Raw genomic sequence first — 23,610 nt, forward strand, 5'->3', positions numbered from 1 at the left:
CTGATTAAAAAAAAGTGTAATGAAGACAGAATGGCTTTCAGCACAAATATTCATCATTCCATGCAGTGAGGGATGCAAAGAACGAGGAATGCTTGTGTGGTCTAGCGCAGCCAGGGGTTGGGCAATGTAATTACCCTAATAGTAATTGCATTAAGAGGATTGCACCGCCCAAACCATGACTGTGCATTAAAACAAGCTGCTCAGTTGGCGCCTTTATGAGGCGCCTGCCTGCCTGCTAGAGTGCCCGAAGAACCCTGCAGGCAGGAGTGGCGCAGAGACAGGGAAGCTGCTTTCAAAACTACTTTCAGTTACAACGATGCAATTACCATCAAGATAAATACATTGCCCAGCCCTTCACTGTTCTCCTAAAAGCAACTGCTTTTGCATTGGTTTTTCCCCTAGAAAGTAACCCAGATTCTGTGCCACAGATGGAAAAAATCATATTTCACTTGCTCGAACTTAGCCCGGAAATGTCTTAAACCCCCCCTCCCCCAACATATTGATACATCAGTACCACTGGAATTCTTGTCCTGTATGTCTCCTCAGCCCACGATCTCGGTTTGATCAAACGTGTTTAAGTCATTTACCTCTGTAACATCTACACGTATCACGATATCAACAGTTTCTAAAAACAATCACAGAACGTTTTTATGGAAACACATATTTCTTGTTTATAATAGTAACAATTAGATATTTGTTTTGCCCTACTGATTTCAATGGATGCAAGGAATGATTTCACTGGGAGGCAAAGGTAGCCTCTTCCAGGCTACAGTTGAGGCCCTCTGCAAAATAAAATAAAATAAAAAACTCCACATCTTTTTCAATTATACTTTGTTGTGAAATGCAGACAAGTAATTACTGTAAAGGGTTGGCCCCATCATGGCCAGTGTAAGAATCGGGATCTCACAGACAAACGACACAAGGAAATACCAAATATATGATGATACAACGAATTCCGTTGCAACGCATGCCTTTACCACGCATGCGTTACAACGGAATTCGTTTAGCACACATAAACCTTTCACCGACTATTTGCGTGGTGACGTCATACGTCGTTAAAAGAAAACGGCATATTTTTACCGATTTCTCTTAATCGACTCTGATGCCGACGTGACTTATGGTGAGTTGTTTTATTTGGGGGGGAGACCCCCCCAAGCCCCCCCTTTTTTTTTTACTTTTACCACATATGCCTTTACTACAAACATCGTAGTAAAGGCATGCGTGGTAAAGGCATTAGTTGTAACCACGCATGCGTTGTACTGCATGCGTGGTTAAAGATTTCGTGGAAACGGCTTCGTTGTAAAAGCCGTTTCCCGAAATACCTTGCTAGACCCCGCAAGTCAAGAAGGAGGTGTATTATTTCCCAAGCACAACCTTACAATTTCTATTTCACACTATACTTACTTTTTATATAACAAATAGCTGCAACGTGCATTGTACAAAAAGGCTGATGAAGCCAAGCCTAAAAACTGAGAAGTGAAACACCGGTAGCACCTATTTTCTTAACAAATTGCTTTTTCGAACGCGCATCCACTGTGAACCCTATCGTTTATGTAATAACAAAATAACAATACACTGATGCTGCACTGATGATTGTGCTAAACTATATTTGAAGTTTTAATAATAATACTTTTTTGCATTGCACTCGCAATTTCGGTTTTCGAAACTGGAATTACTGGGTGTTATAGTTGTCTATCCATTTTGTCAAACTTGGAAATATGAAGGACTAAACTAGCCCATCAGCAAACGAACTCCTGACATGCAGTTTACACACAGACATATGCAGCATGTGCATTAACCCACTGAGCAATTATACTTATTATTGATACAATGCATTCACCATTATTTAACAATGTTGGTCGTAGAACAAATCAAAATTCAGGAAAATGAATCATTAAATGAAATAATAAACTGTACGCCTCTTATTAAACTTCGGAGGTGAAAGCCATATCAAGCGAGTAGCCATCAAACGTGAAAGTGTTGCTTAGCACATCTGTTTGTGCGAGAAACACAATTTACAACAGAAAACATTTCAGCACCAACTAACTATCTCACAGGTGCCTGGAAAAAATGCTTCAACAAACACCCTGCTACAAATGCAAGAACACAGAACTTGTATATCCACACCACCTGCTTAGCGGCGCTTCAAGGCACTTTGCAGTGCGGGTATTGCTGAAACCAAAGGCCTTTGATAACCGAGGTCAGAAGGCGAGTGGGTGGTGGGTCGTGAGCCTGACAGTGAAACCATAGTACGGCGGAGAATCATCTAAGATGAGGGCACAAGTAGACCCGTTGCACTCTACTTATGGTAGCACTATATGCACTACTGAGCTAGAAGCGCTAAGCTGTCCTGCTCAAACAGAACCTCAATTGAGCTGGTATCCCTGACTCACGTGGTCAGTGCTACTCGGACTTTGCTGCCAACATGGATAACCCGTTACTATGCACAACTTGCAGTACAATTATTACACACATATTCAAAAGTAAAAATTAGAAGAAAAATGGCGCACAGTCCGGGCTTACCTGAATGAATCCCCATAGAGGGAGAAGGGCCCAGTGAAGCAGGAGGGAAGGCCATGGGGAGTGGGGGAGTAGCAGGTCTCTGATCAGCATCACTACACGCGTCTTCCAACCTGTTCAACTAGACATGAACAAAGGCCTTAGGCTTCACATGACAGAGACAATTGCATCATAAACACAACAAAAGATCATCTATGAAAAACGTGGAATCACGCCTAGGGGCAGAAAAGGCACCCAATTGATAGGAGACAACATGAGTGATACCTTTACCTCTGCAGACCAGACTCAGGGACTGCAAGTGACCACAGGACAGATGCATGGACAGATTGATTGCAAAAAGGTCATACATTGTGCACCGAAATTCTTGACCAGTCTTTCATTTTGTGATGTGGCCTGTGTAATTTATAGGTAGTGGCACAAAATATTCAGGGCCTCATTTATGAGGCTGTGCGTCACTTTTACGCCACTGGTGCATCACTTTTTGTGACGCACCAGTGGCGTAAAAAATGCGCCTTATTTACAAAGTGATGCATCTACCTAGATGCGTCACTTTGTAAACCTCTGCGCCACATTATACCTGCGCCAGGTATAATGTATGCAAGGGGGGCGTATTGATGCAAGAGAGGGTCCTGGAAGTGACACAGTGAAATCTATGAGATTTCATTGCGCCACTTCTAGGACGCAAATGCTTCAATATCTTTCGCCTACCTCATGGCAGGCGTAAGACTGACGCAGGCCCTTTCACATGGGGCTTGCCCCATGTGAAAGGACGCATTGCTGGAGTTGCGTAATTTTTGTGACACACTCCAGCAATGCGTCACTTTTGCGCTTACAGATATTTAAGAAATACTGACGTATCTGTACCTCCTTGCGCCATGATGCGTCATACTGTAAATATGACGCATCATTGGTGTCGCAAGGAGGGCGCAGTGAAAAGTGACGCATTGCTGTTTTCACGCAGCGATGCGTCACTTTTCATAAATGAGGCCCTCGGTTGCTGAGGGTCACAAAATGGCCTGCTTAATGAATATTAAATAGGCAGATCGTTATTTGCGCCTCACTAAGATTGGCTACAAACATAAATATATGGTAGCCTGCAATGAATGTTCTCATGCTAATGGCCATACACACTTTGGGATCAAGCCATGTAGAGACTCCACGACTGACGTCTTTAGTTTTAAGCAGTTCATTTTGGGTGATACAATCTAATTTGTATTCTTCATGGCCAAAACTATTTCATGTTGTAATTGTGAATGTGATTGATGTTATAGCTGTAAATGAGTTGCTAGGGTATTGCACATAATTTTTAAGTGCACAAGTAAATGGTAATACCTGAATATATTAAATAAAATAATAGAACCTCAAACCAAGCACTCAGGGGTCATTTAGGGTTTGGCAGGAGTAAAGCCATGCATTGTCGTTGTTCTCACATGCAAACCTCACGGTTCTCTCACCCCATTTAGAGGTGGAGTAACTACAAGTTTCCAGATGTCTTCACAGACGGAAACCCTTGAACAAGAGGGCAGTCTTCCGCTGGGTTGGCGAGCACAGTGACTGTCACTGTGTTTACCTTTCAGGAACCACATAGTGGCCCTGGGAACGAAAATGTTCAAATGTCCTTCACTCAGACAAAAGAACCAAAAAACTTCCTGTACGTCAGATACATTTGTTTTTGTATCAATATCCTTCTTGAATAAACAGCTTAGTCACCCAAGCTTTTCTTGCAGTTAATAAGAAGCGTGTTCTATATTGTGAATGAGCAACCTATCAACGGGGTTGTGGTATTTTAAGATATGTGAACAAAATCGAATGTATAGGGTTGACATTTTTCTTTTTCTCCCAATAAATAGACGCAAAGTAAAGCACTGCAAGTAAGCTACACTTTTCAATGTATAACTTGATGTGAAATCTTAAATGGAAAGACCACAAAATATACCTTTTTGTTGCATTTCTGAAAAAGTATTTTCTAAACTTGGAGCCATGGCATCTATGGAAATTTTGTAGATTGATGAGGTTGTGTGCGGTTGATCCTGATGTTGTTTATTGATATATTTTATTGTCTGACAGGAGAATACTTAACATTTCAAACATTACAATGATGATTATCAATGCACCCAAGTAATTTGCAAAGCATAGTGCCCAAAGTGCTGATGTTTTTTTAAATAAACGTTTGTATTAGCTGAGGAATTCTCACGTTTCCTCCTTGCAAGAGGCTTGCTTCCCCCAGGGCAACAGCTGCGCCCACAAGCATACAAGTCACTGGCTTATGGTTTGCTAATGGATTAACCTGCTTATCCAATGCATTCGATATGTACTCCACATCGCATAATTAAACTAGACACTACTGTGATTGTGTACATCATTTACGATTGTGTATTCTGTCCATTTGCCTGACAAGAGGCTTTACTTTGAACGCAAACAACCACTTGGCAGAGTTAAACATAAAGGAAATGGCAGATTCAAGAATTTACACCTCTATTTATATGCTCAGCTGGGCAATGTAGCAGACGATAACGAGTTAAAAGAAATTACTACACACGTTTGTAATAACCCTCGCATGTGCCTATTCTGCGGAGACCCCTAGTCTCCATACTTACCGGCCCCCGCATCCTGCTGCTGGCAAAGGTGGGAAATAATGTCAGCCAACAAAGCCTGGTATCAGTAGTGGACGTTGTTGGCCGCAGTTTATTAATAACCAAAGACATATTAATAACACAAACTGGTGTCAAGCAATCTTCCATTTTTCGAACATTACTCATCAATCATAATTGGCATATTACACATTATGACACCCTCTTCTAGTAGCAGGTGTCAGTCTCTTTGTGCCCTCTTTAGTTCGAAAATGGGGCTTGCACGCAACCAGTTTGTTGCCAGTCTATTGGTGCTCCAGTGGTTGGTTGCCCACGCCTTCTGCGTGTTGTGGAGGGGAGCTTTCCAGTCGGGAGTTAGGTCCCCAGCTCGCTACCAAATTGCGCCCTGCCGTCCGGCCGGGTCTGGGCCGCGAGTGCCGTCTCCCCCTGTTACTCCCCTCCTTTATGCCGCCACGTCACCCTGCCGTGCGGCATTCAAAAGTGAGTGGCCATCCTCTTACACACCGCCCGCCGGTGTGTTTTCTTAGCCAACCAGTGTAGGATTTCCGCTAACGCCCCTTCCCTTATCCAGCACTGCGACTTTTGCTGCTCCTTAGGTGTGGGTGGGTGGGCTTCAGTCGTTGTTGCCGTCGCGCCGTTCTCCCAGCTCCTCGAATGCGATGTGCTTCTGCTGGGAGGGCGGCGTCGCTTAAATCCTCCTGAGCCCTCTATGCAGGTCTCAGGTGAGTCCCCCTGATTGGGGGGTTCAAACAAAGCCAGGTTGACCATTGGACGCCCCTTGGGGGCGCCAGGTCAACAGGTCACTTCCGGTCGGGTGGCTGGTGCGCACCCCTCTTCCGCTGGTTCCTGTGCGCATCAAAGCGCCCAGAACCAGTTCTTCCCCGCTGGTGGCACCACGAGGGTTATGGCGCCGGCCTTCGAGCCTCCCCCACCCTTCGGGCGGGTGCGGCGGCCTCTGCAATTTACAGGGAAAAACAATGACCTTTCCCAAGGCATGTGGCGTTCTGACTTTCTGCACAACTGAACTGCAAACATTTCAAAACGCTTTTTTTCTGCTTGGAATTCAGTGTACTTTCCACACTGAAGAAGACCTTCCATCCTTTTCTTCTGACTCCACCTTGAAATACCCTACCCAGCTACAAGGACCATGTCATTTCTTTGGGGCTGGTCACTCATCATTCTGCTCATTTTTTTCAATTTATTCTGCATCAAGCTTAATTTTAATTACCATCTTGTATTTTTTTTTTGTTGAGCTTCACACCAGACTGCTGCCATTTCTGAGCAGTGTGAATAACAAGTGTTACCTTTCACCAATTTCATGGTACTCGATGTACTTACCTTGGAAGGATGGAAGGCTGAATCTGCTTTGCCTCTGACTGTCACTGCATATTTCAGCTTTGAGTGTTGAACCACCTAAGCCATTTTGCCAACTGTATTTTAAAGCTTTGTTGAAGTGTTGCAGTTGACAGCATAGCGCCTTTAGCAACTTTAACCATTTCCAAGCCATTTTAAAATGCACATGAAATCTTTATACGCACTGCATTTTATTGACTGTTAGGTGGCAACTTAGGTCCTGATTAGGAGTTTGGTGGTGCAAAACACCTGTTGTCGGCAACCCGCCAGATTACGAGTGATTCTCGGGTCTGACAGGCTTTCTTTTATGTTCACAATGCGGAACCCTAAAAATGGGCACCTCATTGGGAACACCAAACACAGTTCCTGCACGACATGGACTGAAAAGTCCATGCAGGAACTGGTGTGCATGCACACGGGGAGCACATGCCATGCCCACCCGCCTGCAACCTAGGCGCAGACGCACAAGGGGGCCCTGCAGGGCCCGCTTTAATTCCTCCTGCCATGGTTTAAATGAAATAGAAACCGCCACGAAAACCGTGGCGGAGAGGAAACTTGTAATATCGCTTGACAGGATTGCAGCGGTTCCGCCAAGCATATTGCGGCCTCCTGACTGCCGCAACACGGCCATGGATTGGATATTCCCTGACGGCTGCGGCGGGGCAATGGCGGTCTGACTGGCCTAATTGTAATAGGGCAGTAGGAGGACCGCCATTGATGCGCCCCCATGAGCCTAGCGGTCTATGGGAAGCCAGACTTATAATTAGGCCTTTAATGTGGACCTTTATGAAATTCCTCAAAAGAGTGTTACTTGTTGATTTATGGTTTCAACTAAAAGAAATACCTGTCCTATCTCATCACCTGTTGCGACATTGGCAATGACCAAATCAAATCCTATGAATTAGCAAGGCCTATATTTTAAGTGCTGTCCCAATTTGTCTTACTGTTAAATTAGGTTCTGCCCAGTTAATTAATAACTTAATGTGTACTGCTAGTCAGTACATTGTATCCAATGAATTGGAATGGGGAGGCTGTGGGTCCATTTCACCATATGGCCCTCATTACAAGAGGCCTCTTAATTTGAATGGGGCTGGTAGCAACCGTTACCGGCCCGATCTGGATTATGAGATCTGAGGAAATATAGCAGGTCTCGCAACTTTAACCTGGAGAGCTTGGCAGCTAATAGCAGCCAAAACATCTTCATGAAAGTCTGCCACAAAATGAGGAACCCAGAATTACAGATTACCCCAGTCATTTCTCATTTCTTAGCAGATCCTCAGAGTCCATCTCGTAATTCCAGGTTTTGATAACTTCAGGGAGGGGAAAACAGATTTAGAGCCTGTGTGCTGTTTGAAACAATCTGCATAATGATATTCGAGGGATAAGTGAACACATCCCTTTCTCTCAATTTACTTCATTTTGGATCATGAGCAGGGTCATTGTAAGCACTGTACCTTCTGAGTTCCAGTACATTTATAAGGGAATCTCGAGCCCTCAACCTACCCCAAATGCAGTTCAGCTCTTGATTTATATTTTTTAATTTCAATCAAATATAGTTTTATTTCGTCTAAACATATAAAACATAAAAATGTAAAAAACATTAACATGCACCCAAAGCTTCTGCACCATAAAAAAAATAATATATATATATATTAGCTTCCTATTGAAGCAATGGAAATTGACTCAACGGGATGTCATGTAGCTCAGTGGTTGGTGTAATATGAAAGTTAGGCGAACACAGTCCCAACAGACTGGAGTACTGCACCCGTTAGCATTTTATGATCTAGGGATTCTGCTTCATCTTTCCAAAGACGGCCTAAAACAATGCAATGGGATACCTATGCAGTGCAGTTCGCCCAGTGTATTTAAATACTGGCTGTGAGATGGTCCACCATGCCTAATATATTGTGATAATAGTTCCTGGTCAGGTATATTGTGCCCAACATTTGTTAATGTAGAGTCTGAGCTTGTTCATTGTGTGCAATGGCGTCCACTGGGTAGCTAAGACACACCAAAAGTGCCTAATGCTTCTTAACTTAGGGTTGGTTGTGTTCCATTTTGTCAAAGCCAATTCTACAAGGCAGTTTGGCACGGTCATTGTGGTTGACGCTTGTCAACTTGTAGTTCAAGTTATTCCATTGTCACTGATACATGTCACCCTTGAGTTGGATTCGTTTTAATAATGTGTGTGATTGACATAAAAAAAATGAAAAATTTAAAAATAAAAGGGTTGAAATTTGTTAACAGGGGCACTTTATTGGATAGTTGGCAATGGTGCTTAGAAATTCCTTCACAAGGTATTTGTAGTATATGATCAGTTAGTTCTTGGTGAAAACAATGTTAACTTACACCAAATTGTATTAATTAACATGCCAAATATCCTTTGATAAAAAGTACTCTTCTCTGTTAGCATTGTTTTAAAAAGGAAAGCTGTGGAAGATATATCGATATTTGATGTGATAACTGCTCTAGATAATCATTACAATATCAAGTGACTGACATCGCTCAGATATCGCTCAGTGTATTGACACACATCTAGTGGCATAATTTTATCTACCATGCTTTTTAGGTTGAGCCTGTTAGGCAGTGCCTGTTACGAGGCATATTGTAGTTTACCCAGAACTAAGGGGGGCACGTAGCCCATCCAGTGCTTACAATAGGTTGGCTTTCCTGTCACCCATTAGTCAGCTTTTTATTCATGTTCCAGTTTGTCAGTCTTGTGTTTGTCCCTCCCATGAAGCATTGCCCCTTTGCCATGCTTTTGACTGGCTGGCAACTTTGCTTTCACTGCTTGCTTTTCAAGCACTAGTTTTTCATGTTGTGTTAAGCACTCTTTGAAAGTGTAGGTGCTTTTGAGCTGTCTCTCTCATGCACTTCTCTTCCACTGCACTTCGTGATGCTCGAGGTCACCTGTGTGCTTCCCCAATCACCCTCCAGACTGTGCTCGTTCATGTCCTACCCATTGCTCCCCCTGCCCTCCGTGTACCTCCCCTCCACCTACACACTCCTCTTTTCCCGTTTTTACCTTCCTCACCTGTGCTCTCTGTATTAGTTTCCCCCAAACGTGTGTTGTTCTCGAGTCCCATGTTCCTTCTGAGTCCCCTCGTCCTTCCATGTGTTGCTTCCACATCCCTTGTTGCTTCTGTGCCCTGTGTTTCTCCCCCTTTGTGCTTCCACACCAGTGCCAAAACTTTTATTAAAAGAAATGCTATTGTGCCTTTTCTTTTCATTTCAGTTAACTATCCAACTCAATTGTTAACTAAAAAGAAAAAATAGAGCCTTTGTAAGAAAAGGGGCAACCCAGTAACCCTAGGCCTGGGTGATCTAGTAATAAAGCACAATCATGGTCCCTAAATGGGGAATTGCGAACCTCTACTTTCTTGGAGAGAGTTATTTAGACCATCAAGCGATTGGTTCCATTTCTTAATTTGGACAATTATGTGTTAATTTTTTAACAAATAGAAAAAATTATTGCAGTTTTATACTTCAATCAATTTGTAAGTAAAGAGGTGATCCCAAACAGTGCAACAACACAGTGCAAGTGAAAATAAGTGAACGTAAAGTGTGTTGATGCTATACAATCTATGTTCATAAAATAGTGACTGATCCAGGATGCATAAATAGTTGGTACTAAGAGAAATGCTCCAGAATCCAAATAAAAACAGTACACTATAGTTGTGTCAAGTCAACGTTTCGACCCTAAACATGCAATTTAGACAGGATCATCATCAGGATGTAGGTTTGGGAAGCACCCGTCCAATGCATTGGATGAATGCATAGTTATTTTTTGAGAGCTAATGATGCATGGGATGTTTCAGAGTGAAACTGACACATGGTATGGCTCTGGAGTGGCTGTAATTGGAGCCCAATCTTTGTCATGCGGTACTCACTTAAAGCATGTATGCCGCTATGCCGGAATCCTAGTTGGGGTCATGTATTATGCGGTGAATAGTTCTCCGCGGTCCGTATCTTCAACTAGAGTATAGAAATAAGTTGCAAATTGTTGCCTCTAGGCACTGTGATGCCCTTGATTGTGGAACCTCAAATGGGTAAATATATGCCATTTGAAATTAATTTAAAATTAAAATTAACTTTATGTACATAGATTGTTCATAAAAAGCACTGTTTTGCTTTCTTGCATCATTTTGTAGGCGCTCGCATGTATGGTGCACATACCTATAAAATGACTGGCAGGCAGTAGCAAAGGCATTGTTAATGTTTTTAAAATGTTAGCTAAAAAAACATTGGCAATGGTCCCAAAGGCACGACTTATTGACTTTGCTATTCTTTTTTAACAACAAATGATTCATGATGATTTGTACTAACACATTTTCCCATGGTCATACAATGGGTAAAACTCTTGTATACATCAGGCCTTTATTTGTTTTCTTTTCCTGCTCTTAAAATGCTAGCGAACAATTACTTGATGCATAAATACTCAAACTGTGTGAAAAGTACATTTGCTTTGCATGTTAGTCTACCCTCCAAGTTAAGAGACAATCCCCTTTCTGAATAAAAACCTTTCTTGTCCAAAGACTACAAAACTCATGTCAGTTTGTCATGTAGATACTGTGCCATGCAATGGTCATGCTTATTTGTGAGTAACACACTCAGTGGTGGCTTAGCAAACCTTTAGATTGAGCCACTCATTTTTTAATACATTGCTGAACTTTCAAAGACTGATACCCATCTTCTGTCTGTCAACTCCTTAGGAGTCCTCTCAGGTACATTTTCAGGATTCATTGCTAGAGGTAGAGTCTAAATGTTGTATTTATATATTACCCGGATCTATGGGTGGACAGGAACAAACCTCAGGCCTCTGTCTAGGATGTAACATGTTGCACTAACAAGAAAGCATTGCACTGTTAAGTAAATCCGGGTCCAATTTCAGCTGTTAGCCTTGGGCATGGACAGAGTGATCTGACTCCACAATACAGCAATTCCCTAGGTTTAACTTTTAAATGGAGGACTGCAGGTGCAAACGTATCATACATTTGTTAACAATAAAAAATATGTTCTCTTAATGTGTGGCTAATGCACGAGTTCAGAGTGCACAGGTTTACATTGAATGTTTCTTTTTAGCTTCAGAGCCTACATCTCACTGAATAAAGTTGACTGTTATTTGAAAAGTCCAAAAGTAGATTATATAAGGTGAATATATTTCAATAGATTGTTTGCGATGTCTACCGTAGCCACTAGGGCAGATTCATGGCTGACCATGATGAGGTGGCTGCCTTTTGCCTAAACTTTTAGATCTGCCCAACAAGGATGATGTGACAGACCTCTGTTATGCCCTTGTTCGCCTTCTACAGAACCAGGATGCTGTAACGTATCCCAAGTTCATATCAGACTAGAAAAAGTGTGAAGAAGTCTTCTTAGGCATAAACTGTGCTTTGTAAATAAAATGACCAATTATTCAATTAGAGTTTGCAGTGGAAATATCTTCCAACTTCCACCTCTTCCCCCAGCAACTGCATCTTGTGGCCACTACCTTTATACCAAGCTGTCAAAAGAGACAACATCTTAATAAAAATATTCTTGGAATTGAGTAAATCCCTCCCCCCGGGACGCATTTACACTACTTAATCAATTGTTTCTGGTATTGGCTTTTATTATTCCCCTCGATTAACTACTGCACATAATCCACGTTAAACTGCTTATTTGAACAACCCAACCATGACCCACAGTATGTCTTATTTAGGGAGTCAATTCTAACTTGCTAACGTTGCCAGTTCTGAAATTGTTTGGCTACTACCAAAAAAAAAAAAAATGTTGATGGATATTTTGGAACAAATGTGCATTTTGGTGGATTTGCCCCAAACCTCATGAAAAATATTGCATCTAGCTCCAGAAAGTACGGATAAAGGCGACCATGCCCTACCAAAGAAATGAAACAGGCTGCCCAGATTTCCTACCATGTTGTGGTTAAGTGTGTTACAGAGTCCATGTATCCTCGAAGTGCATGCATTCTGCTTGGCGGCCTCCCTGAGACAGATTTAAATTAGAACCCATCCCTTGAAAATGACAATTATTACTGCTCTGCTGAAAATGCTACAAGCACCCACATTTCTGTGAGGTTCGTTACACCCTGAGAAGAAGGGCTGTAGTCACAGTGTTCTTAGTAGGTGGTAACAATTATCTGCCCCTGTCTCCTTTAAATCAATTTTCCATCGAGGACTGTCTGCATAGATTAACTGTTCCTTGGCATGCACTGGTGCAGAGTTGGTCTGCAATAATCGTGCGAGTCTGTCCGCCAGGCACAGCTGCCCGTTCCCCTGTTGGGGGTCTGAAAATACCTTCTCAATAATTACCCTGTGTCCAGTAATGTTAATCGAGAGGGGTGTCATTTACATATTTTCCTCTCACAATGTTATGGGATATGATTTTTTGATGGCCTCCCCTCTAAAAAAGAAACAATATTCCAAGGTATGACATGCACATCAGGCAGTCTTCCCAGTGGCCTAGAACTATACTCCCAGACATCCAGAACCGTATGCTCCTAATAGACTAACAGTACTTGGATGTCAGTCTCAGCAACATTAGTGTTTTGAATAATGAGCCCAATAGTGGGTATGTGCTGCAGTTAACGTTTATGAGGAGCTGGGCAAATCCCTCTGTTCCCACGCACAGCACCCTAACTTTTCAAGTTTGCAAGGTCCACAAATGAACATCCTATTCAATTCAGGAGTTCTGCTTTACATTTGGGGACTTGTAGCCCTTATTTTCTAACAGGGACGGATTTAGCACTGGTGGCGCCCAGTGTGACAATCATTTTTGGTGCCCCCACACCCCATGATCGCCACCTCGGATTCTTTCACCACCACCAGGCAAAAGCACACCTCATCTTTCCAATCATACGTTATTTCTAAACACAGAGCCCCCTCTATAGGTCAGACCCCAGTGCCGTCGCACTGCCTTAAAGCCGGCCCTGTATTATAATATGATCAAAAGAAATACAAGTCCCACAATGCACAGTACAAATCCTGGACTATGTAAGCTGCACACGCATGAATCAAGGAAGAATGGGAGTTCTGTATACACTTTTGAACTTTCTAAAGTTGAGTGTCATGTATATGAAAAAAAAAATGTCACATATTGAAATTGAAATGTAAGAGCGTTGAGAAATGCATGAGGAAATAGAAGAAAATCTGGTTGGAGACTCTCTCTCCAGTTGGAAGATGCTGGCATGCTGGAGAAACGACTGTCCGCCCTATCGGGCACACCACAGCGCACTGGCTGAACGCGATTTTAGACAACAGTGACAGAGAAAAGTCGCCGGCAGCGCTTACCTCAGGGCAGGATTCCTCCTCTGGGGAATGTTCTAGCGATTTCCGGAACTGCCGCTGTCCATCCTGCTCACTTGCCTTTTCCCTTCACCTGAGGCAAAGTTTAAGGGCGGACGTGGACTAACGATGCGTTTAAATCCGCAGCCCCACATCCAATCGGGTCCCTCGACTGTGCTGGGCTTGGAGAGATGAAAGAGGCGAAGAATCAGCCCCACGGCGTCTCTCCGGCAGCGACGAAAACGAAAATATTACAATTCTCTAACAAGACGTAAACATCTTCAGCTCAACTCTAAGTGCAAATACCACATCCCAGGAAAAATACATACATTCGTCTAATTACTCAGAGGAACAACCAGAAAAGGTCTCAGAAGTTCACAGTGCCTCCACGAGGGAAAAAATGTCTTTGCTGTTAAAAAGGAAATATCAAAAAGGCAAATGCTGTTCGGAGTTGTACCCTCAAGCAAGAGAGAGAGACTGGCAGCAGACTTTACCCTGACACGGTGGTTTGTTGTGGTTGGTGGGTGTGTAAAAAGAAGGTGGGGTATTCTCCTGCTGTCAGTTTTTGTCAGATCACAACTATCTGTCACCGTTGCCCAGTGAGAGCGTGTACTGTGTCTGTGTAAGAGAGAGGTTTGCCAAACTAATCCCGGAGAGCACGGAGGACAGTGCTGGAGCTACACAAGCAAAAAAAAAAAAAAAACACTGAGCAAAGCCAGCCTTCCCTGGATGTAATCTATTCTCAGCGTGCTGCAGTGATTTTTCATCCCCTTGCGCTCGGGCCGCTCTGGGTTTGGCACCCGGCTGTCCCCTCCTCTCGGTGACACTGAATTCTCCGTTCGGAGGGGGTTCCCGCACTTCCCACGGTGCTCTCTGCCGAGGGAACACCACAAACAGAATCTCACGCGGCAGAAATGCTGATTCGGCTCCAGTGCTGCCTTCAGTCCCAGGGAGGCTTCCCCCACCTTTCAGACACCCGCGCTGCCACCCCGTAGGCATGGGCACCCGAGAGGCGTAGCTGGAACTCTTACACCCGATTTCCGAAGAGCCCAGTTGTGAACTATTTTTTTTTATTTAAACATTGCACTTAAACGTCCAGTGAGAAAAATCAAGAGACTTCTACGACACATTAACACATAAAAAAAACGAAACCAGTGGATTCCGATAGACAAAATAAGGAACTCCGCGATTCGACTCGAATTGCATCGAATTATTTCAACATCTGATCAAAGGGTTGGTGGAAATCCTCGTGCAAGAACTGCATCCAGGGACCATTGGCAATTGGGGACCTGGAATTTCCACCAGGACGTTCTCAGGAATCTCAAGTTCTCCAATGCCAGTGCTGTTTATTTATTTTTTTTAACAAATCAAGGACTTATATCCCTGTCTTTATATTATGAAAAGCAAAACTGCAAGTACCAGACTGCCACCTGTAAAACCAGGATAGGATGAGTTATTCGGACTGACACGCAGTGTCTCCAGCGTCCCGAATTCTTCCAAAACACATCAAAAGGAGCTAAAGACATTTACCTAATTGTAATTTCGGTACTTCCCCACTAATCCCCTCATTTTTGATGGAGTCCCTAAGTATGTTGCCTATTTTATTTTGCAAAAAAATATGGCGTTTTCAATTGTGTTCATGCCACTCCCAGTCCTTTAGATGGACATTTAGAAGAGCAGGTACTCACTATTTAGAAACCCTGTTTGCTCTGAGATGTGCTGGTACTGTTCTGTGCTGAGAAGGGCAGGTACTTTCCCTTCCAAATTAAGGAGTTACAGGTACTCAATACCGGACACCAGCTGTCTATTTAAAGTACTGGCTGCTCCCTTATTTCTGTGGTGCAGTCACCATAGTTTCGCACATATAAACAAGTTAACACTTAAATGTGATTTTGTACAAATCCATTTATTTTTTGCTTCTGAATATGTTTGTGTATCTAAATATGATTTTACACATAAATGTGATTTCTGCTCCTAAAGGTGCTTACACGCTCCTGGTCATGTTGTTCCAATGATTATTTTTCACCTCAATGTTATTTTGCCCTAAATCTGTTACTTTGATGAAGCTTACTTGGTACCAAAGGTGCTTTTATACCCCCAAAATGTGATTTTGTACATCCGTGTAATTTAAGCTTTTAATGGATTTTCACACTTTAAGTTGATTTTGAATCAATTATGATTTTGCACCTCAATTTGTGGCAACTAAATATGATCTCATACTGATGCACACTGTTTACACCGAATATGACATTTTGTTACCACATTTTTCTTGTGTACTGAGTAAATATGCAGCTAGGCGTGATGCTCCTGGGGCTGCCTTACAGTTTCCCAGGAAAGCAACAGGAGTGTGTGCCTGTTTTCTGAGTTCTCTGAGCTTTTTATTAAAGAAGGGGCTGCAGATGTTGTGCAGCTGGTCTGTAATACTGATAGTGCCAGCTCATATATAGTGCCGGTACTATCTTATGAGTGTGTTCCCTCATTTGCATGGTGTTGTGGTCCCAAGGAAATTCGGGAAGCACTTTTCTTCTCATGTCGTATTATGAGGCCATGAGGTGGTGCACAGCTAGTGTGGCCCATGAGGGCTGACCTCTGGAGAGTGTGAAGGTATCCCATGGGTGCCACAACCATCCATCTGCAGGCGGGTGCAGTCTCTAAATGCACCCTCCTGCAGGGGCATTTCTTTCTTTCACCCCTTTGAAGCGCAGGCCAGTGCCACCCGCACAGTGATGGACATGGCAGCTGCTACAAGCAGTTGCTCCGTTTTTTTACTAATAAGCTGCCCCTTGGGCAGGCATACGTTTGTGACTGTCCTGAGGGCAGTGCATTGCTGATAATTCGTTCGTTGCACCGTTCTGCGCTAGGCACACTTTGTTAAAACTAAAGCACGCTGTGGTGTAGACTGGAGCAGAGCGTCCTTAAAATACATAGAGCTCCTGCTTTTTTAGATGAGTTTTTGTACTTAAATATGTCTCCAAACTCTTTTTGATGCTGCACTGTAGAACGTAAATGTGATTTTGAATATGAATGTACTTTTGCACCTAAATGTGTTTTAACACCTAAAAAGTGTTTCCTCACTTCTGCTGATGCACCAAGTGATTTTGCATCTAAATTACATTTTGCGTATAAATGTGTTTTTGCATTTGAATTTGATTTGTGGTCCTAAAATTGTTTCTGCTCTCATGATATTGCACTAAAAGTGATTTTGCACCTAAATGTGATCTTGCACCTAACTTATGATTTTGTCCCAAAGGTGATTTTTGCTTCTAAATGCTGTCCACAGACATGCCAAAGTTGCACTCAGGGTTATTTTAGATCTCTATGTGCTGCAATTTTTTAAGACAAACAGGAGCTTAGAGGGTAACGCTAGTCATAGGTCGCCCTCCACTCATAATGCAACTAGTACAAAAAAGACCTAGACCTTGTAGGCACTTATAAATTCATCCTTTTTGGGTATACCAATTATTGCATTATTATTACAAAACGTACTCCCCTTCCATTAGTTATTGGGGTAGTTGGTATATCCTGGAAATGTTCCTCCTTTAGAAATCGCCCGTTCCCGAAAAGTAAAATTCAGTTGCGAGACAACACAAACACACACACTTTAGTGTCAAACTGTGATATAAAAAAAGTGAAAAAAGTGTGTGAGAGCGAGATGGCACCTCACTGGCGCACCACCAACGGGAACCTGGCAGGTACTCACCAGGATTGCCCTGTTCTCATCATTGGCACCATCAAGCTCAGAAAAGAAAAATGTGTCCAGGAAACACAAAAGGAAAGTGTTTTGTGAAGATATGCAGTGAAAGAAGACCACAAGACAACCAATGGAGTGTCAAACAACATATAAAAAACACACACAACAACACAGATATGCAATTTTATTCTGTCTCTTGTGTTGGGTGTGGGAGTTAAAAAAAGTAGATGTGGTTACTAACTATCCAACCAACACTACTTTACTTGCCGACATGTTTCATTGCCATCGAAATTTTTGGCAATCTTGACACATTTTTCTTTTCTGAGCTTGATGGTGCCAATGATGAGAACAGGGCAATCCTGGTGAGTACCTGCCATGTTCCCGTTGGTGGTGTGCCCGTGAGGTGCCATCTCGCTCTCACACACTTTTTTCGCTTTTCTTATATCACAGTTTGACACTAAAGTGTGTGTGTTTGTGTTGTCTCGCAACTGAATTTTACTTTTTGGGAACGGGCGATTGTTAAAGGATGCACATTTCTAGGATATACCAACTACCCCAATAACTAATGGAAGGGGAGTACGTTTTGTAATAATAATGCAATAATTGGTATACCCAAAAAGGATGAATTTATAAGTGCCTACAAGGTCTAGGTCTTTTTTGTACTAGTACTAGCTCTACGTGCTGCAAACCAAGTGTGATGGTATGCTGACACACACCTTGTTAACCAAATGTGATATCTTAATACCACATTTAATTTAAGTATTAAAGGATACCCATCAGCAGCATACTTTGCCTACCCTTACTCAATCTTCCTCTAAAGATCAATAGCCTAGATGTTTTTTGTGATATTGTATTATGGCCAACAATCTTAACATCAGATCAGACTCAGGCGCAAACCCAAATTGGTGACAAATACTATAGTTGCAGACTGGGTGACATTGAAACTGATTCCTTAAGTAAGAGCATATTCCCATAAAGCTGTGCAAAATGCTTTTTGTTCTTCGTAACAAAGAGCACAAATATCCATTACATGGAATATTGCTCTCTCTTGGTACCACTTCCAGAAATATGGGCCGTGGCCCGTGAATCCCCCGTTGTGAAAATAAGAAGATCTTGAACTAATCCTGGGGTATCTACATCTGTGTACTGGCCACATTGTTTGGTACCCTGATGGTAATGAAAGCTTGTACCATGGCTCGGAACATTAATACCAATACCATGATTATCAAATTCTACTGCCTATGACTCCCAATAACTCGCCAAACTGCAATCTCCAATAACCCTACTATCATACAATACACATCGTGGAATGAAATAAGGCAGCACAAAACCAGCATAAATTAAGCTAGTCTGTATTATAACTTGGAACAAAGATACGCCTATAATTAAACAGAAGAAAATACTACCAAGGACAAATCCACAGCCCTCTTAGTAGCCACCATCCCTTGATACAACTTCCCTCTATCAACTATCTTCCCTGTGCAGACCACCTACACCAAAACCATAGCACACAAAGTGACTCTCAATAGAAGGACTCGAACACCGATTAGCACGAGTCACATGAGTTGTGCAATTAATGTACCTGCTATTTTACAGCCACTTAGAAATGACTAGAACACATATCTCATATCCATTCCCAAAAGTTAACTGCTTGAAATTAAATTGAAAATATGATAATCACCTTTACGATGTGTTTCCCACAAGCACTCTCCTACACGTGACTACTCTCATAATTACCCCATTAGAACCTACTGGTACACTTACAATTAGAGTCCATGCACACCAGGTCCAATGCTCTGTGCAATCTTCCATACACATCATCTCAAACGTACCCCACACACCCATATACTCTGTGACTACAAACCTCACAACACAAACTATTATACGTTTTAGAACTAGATGTTCTAAATACAGTCAAATCTCAATATGTCTTCGTGATCTTTCAAGAATCACCTTGCCTAAATCTAATGACTCACTTCCTGCACGTAATATCACAGCTGCCCACCTAAAAATGAGCTCTGAGGTCTCTAAAGCAATTGACAAACTTGCCTTCATCCAAGATTGTGACATTGACACTACTGCTGTGCTCATCCTCCAATCAACTACCTTACCACTAGGACACAATATTATCTTTCTCACCAGAACAGCAAAAAATTGGTGAGCTGTGGGGTTTTTATTCCTACAATAAACTAATTAACACAGCAAACTCCTTTTTCCAGTGTCTCACTGTAACGTTACTGCAAATTTACCAAAACAAAACAGTGATGCTGACTGTTGTATGCATCCCATCCATCTTGTAGCAAAAATAACTTTATTGATGATTGTAGTACTGATCAGCTTTAAGCGTGGGCGTAGTTCTCAAAGTAACGCTACACGTAGCTATGCGAAGTGCACTTCGCACTACGCGAACTACGCATAGCTGCGCGAACTGCATAGTGCACTGTGCAAAATGCTGTTCGCACTGATTGCACAGGGCCGGATGCTTGTCCGAACTGTGCAATCAGTGCAAACTGCATTTTGCACAGTGCAATGCGGTCTTTTTCTGCCACTTGAGTAGATTTCTACTCGAGCGGCAGCTTTCTCAACGCGGACTGGTAGTGTCTTATCGCGAGCGGTCGCGAGCATACGCAACCACTCGCAATGATAAACCTGACCTCCCCGCATTGAGAATCTCGCTGGGAGGTTTATTTTCCTGCTCGCGATCGGCAACTTGATGTTGCTGATCGCGAATGAGAAAAAAGTCTCCCTGGGTTGTCATTTTGCTTCGCGCAGTCACCAACTTGACGTTGAGGACCGCGAGCAAGCAAAAAATGACTGCTGCACGACGCTACGCTATGCGTGTTTGCACTGTGCTACGTGCAATTCGCGTAGTGCGAAATAACGCAAACTTCGCAAACTACGCGAGCGTGGCCTAGTGCTATACCCAGGGTTAATCAGCTTACCTCGTCTTGTGATTCGCTTTTCTGGGAATTTTCAATCTCTACTGGGAAAAAGGCAAAGACACCTACACATTCCTCCTCTAATCCTTCCTATCAAACAGCTACCTACTACAACTTTGCACCTTCCGTCCCCAAAATAAAGGCACTGCCCAGAGCCATATGTTCTTAAAGAACACTTACAAATCTCTAACGCTCTCATCTTAGACTGGTCAAGCCACGTCTTCATTCCTTTCAAAACCCTAAGCATAATGTTACTTGCCCATGCTAAACTGCTAAACTGAAGCAGAAAATTATATAATCTAAAATCCTCAAGTAGATTGACAATTGACAACAAGCTTTGTCAAAGTAAACAGTTTAGGCTCTAGTGTATTAATGCATTCATACACAGGGATAGTAAATTGTGCCCAGACTATTTGTGCCATGCTCTTGTGCAACATGTCTCCTTCTGTCTATCCATGTCTATGCTTGTTTTTACCGCCCTGAATAACCATCCCATATGTCTACTACAAGCCAATGAGTGATGAATATATCTCTCTGACTGAAAATGTACACTTACCCACCCATCCAACCCATTCAGGTGTTTTGGGAGTTTCAGAGGCCCCCTAGTGTGTTTTTGTATCCCATGCGTTTGATAACATATACTGTAGGATTAGTGGAGGACTAACTCTGAGCACCCCCACCACATATGTTAGCCTATTTGCATGAGATAGCTAACAGTGCCACTATAATATCCTCTTTTCAGGGCAAGGATAGTTTCTGGGAACCTTAGAACATGACAACCCTGATCCCCCAGGAACGTGGAAACAATATACTACCTTACGCTCAGTCACTCGTGCTCACTTAGTTTCTCTCAGAGAGTTTACACGGAAGAAACAGTGGGCATGTTACAATAAGTATTTATTGCACAGTTGTTCTTCTAGTGTAAAATAAATGTGCTGCGACAACCATTACATTAGACAGCAGCAGAGATATATGATCAGCATCACAGTGAATATAAAAGGATAGTACAGTTACCATTTTGCAATAGTCATGAACAAATACATGGATATAAAATGCATGATAAAAGAAAGCGCGCATTCTCCTACAATGCCTATCTAGATGTACCTAAGTGTACCTAGCATGTGAGTAGTTGTGAAGCCAAGAATCACTCTAGGTTTAGTCTAAACCCATCACCTGAAGCAAGAGAGTGCAGGACCCCGTCCTGGTCTCGAGTTGGACACCCCGCAAGGGATGTTTAGACCACTGTCAGCTGGAGCGTCTACATGCAAGAACCTGAGTGTCTCTGGTCAGTGTGTCGGCCTGGAAGTCTCGGTTCCCTCTCTCTAATACTAGCAAGAGGTGCTGTATTTATACAGATAAGTATCTAGAGTTCCTTTGCCCCTTGTTTCTTGTATTAGCCATTGTTGAGTTGGAGGGTGACGTATGGGATGATCCTTGTACGTAGATATTATGCAGATGGAACTAGCCCCAGCCTGGTTTCCAAGAACCCTTATGAATATTCATTCATACTGTGTCAGTCTAAAGATGAAGTCATAGAATGCAATTGTTCAGGGAAACCCTCCTTTTGCGCTCAGGACTAGAACTAGGTAAAGGTTCAATCCTGAAAGGCCTGTTACTGTGTAGTGTAGGGGAGGTGATGTAGGTGAAAGGGTATGATGGTACCCAGGCCTATATTAGGGTACCTATATGAAACATAACACCCACTCCTCTTTCAAATAGTCAATAATATTAAAATGCTAGCGAACGACACATTTTTACTGGGTAGCAGCGTATAAAATTATCAGTGAGCCACTTATATACATGTTTAAAACATTAAAATATTTTTTTTAAACAGTTTATGGGGGGAAAAATCCTTTGAAATTTAGTTTTGGAATTGATAATTTAAGCAAAAGTCCTAGATGAGTTTGTTTATATAAATTGAACTTAAAGCGTTTAGAAGGCCATGCTTTTCTAGCGAAAGTGGGAATTTTATAAAATGTTCCAATTTTAGTTGAGATTTGGGTAAAAAAAAAATCAGAATTCTTTCCCAGCACACGATGAGCCAATTATAGATTAAGTGTCCTGGCTGGGAGGTGCAACATCGCTGTTGCTTGCTGCCGCAGGAGCCGGACCTTGTAACACCTCGCAGAGTACGTTAATGGAGCACAAATGATATTCAGTACTGCCAATAGCTGGTGTAGAGGTAGCTGGTGCTGTAGTCGACACCTGGGTGCTAGTGGTGGTAGTGCTAGTGCTAGTGGAAGAGCTGATGCTCAACCCAGTTGTAGCAAAAGGCACCAGCTGGTTCACAAGGAATGCAGCCATCAAGATAGGAATACGCTGGTGACATTGCCGAGCATGGGACCTTAAGGGTTCCAGCTTGGTGTTAAGGTCCGCAGGCGTGTCCATCGCAAGTGTCAAACAGAGATCCAACATGCATTATTCTCCGCAAAACAAGCATTGAAGAACAGGTAAGATGCAGCCATCCAGATCGGTCTAAACGACAGGAACCAAGAGGTGCTTAGTTCCCATAGGTGAGGTGTGCCCAGCTGTTGTACCATGCGTTCACGGTATTTCCGTTCCAGAAGAGCTTTTGCCATCTCATTGGTGATTGGGCCGTCCATTGCGCAGCAGGTAAATGACAGTCAGGATTCCTGCTATTGGGAGCAATATTAGAGGTAGACCTCCAATAATGCTTCTAAATACTGAGTGTATAAAGTTTGAAATTACTCTGAGGATCTTCTGAAAGGTGCTTAGAAATCCTGACCCTATGGTCTTAAATAGGTATACAATACCACTCGTATCAGATATTTTAAAGATACGACTCACCATTTCTACGAAATGAAAGGGGCGGTATGTACGTATAAGTGCCTGTATCTCAGTCGAGGTCCTTGCGACTTGAAGATCAAAGGTCTCTCGAGCGGAGGTTAAGGGTACGGTTTGCTGTAAAAGCACGGTTTCAGTCTGCTCAAAGTATCAAATTGTATAAAAGAAACATTCAACAAAGGCCATAACGGCTCCTCCCTGACTGTACTTGTTGTGGGAATCAATACTTGGATACGGCAAGTAACCCTGGAGTTCACAGTGACCAGGTAGGCAATGCCCGTTAGTATCCCACAGCAACCTTGATTGTTCAGCATCAAGTAACTCACATTCGAGAGTAGCTTGAATACAGGTGTAATCACGGCAGCTGGAGTCCTTTTCATGTGGCAAGACAAATTCGCTACCGTACCTTTACATGCTCCATGCAATGA

General features: G+C 42.6%; 1 protein-coding gene across 3 annotated transcripts in view; it reads right to left on the reverse strand.

The window, feature by feature from the left end:
- Nucleotides 1-16,316, reverse strand: part of PRIMA1 (proline rich membrane anchor 1) — a 606,350-nt gene extending 590,034 nt beyond the window's left edge. For 2 of the 3 annotated variants that reach the window (XR_013600946.1, XM_078660091.1), the window contains exons 1-2: nt 13,754-16,316; nt 2,524-2,641 (exon numbers count right to left, since the gene is read on the reverse strand). Coding sequence is in view for 2 of the 3 variants with exons in the window: in XM_078660091.1 (XP_078516217.1) it covers nt 2,524-2,613 (90 nt within the window). In the remaining variant the exon portion in view is untranslated. The remainder of the gene's footprint in view (nt 1-2,523; nt 2,642-13,753) is intronic. The other variant, XM_078660090.1, reaches the window with a different exon arrangement.
- Between the last annotated feature and the right edge of the window lie 7,294 nt (nt 16,317-23,610).

The sequence above is a fragment of the Lissotriton helveticus genome, chromosome 9, assembly GCF_964261635.1.
Source record: "Lissotriton helveticus chromosome 9, aLisHel1.1, whole genome shotgun sequence".
Lineage (NCBI taxonomy): Eukaryota > Metazoa > Chordata > Amphibia > Caudata > Salamandridae > Lissotriton > Lissotriton helveticus.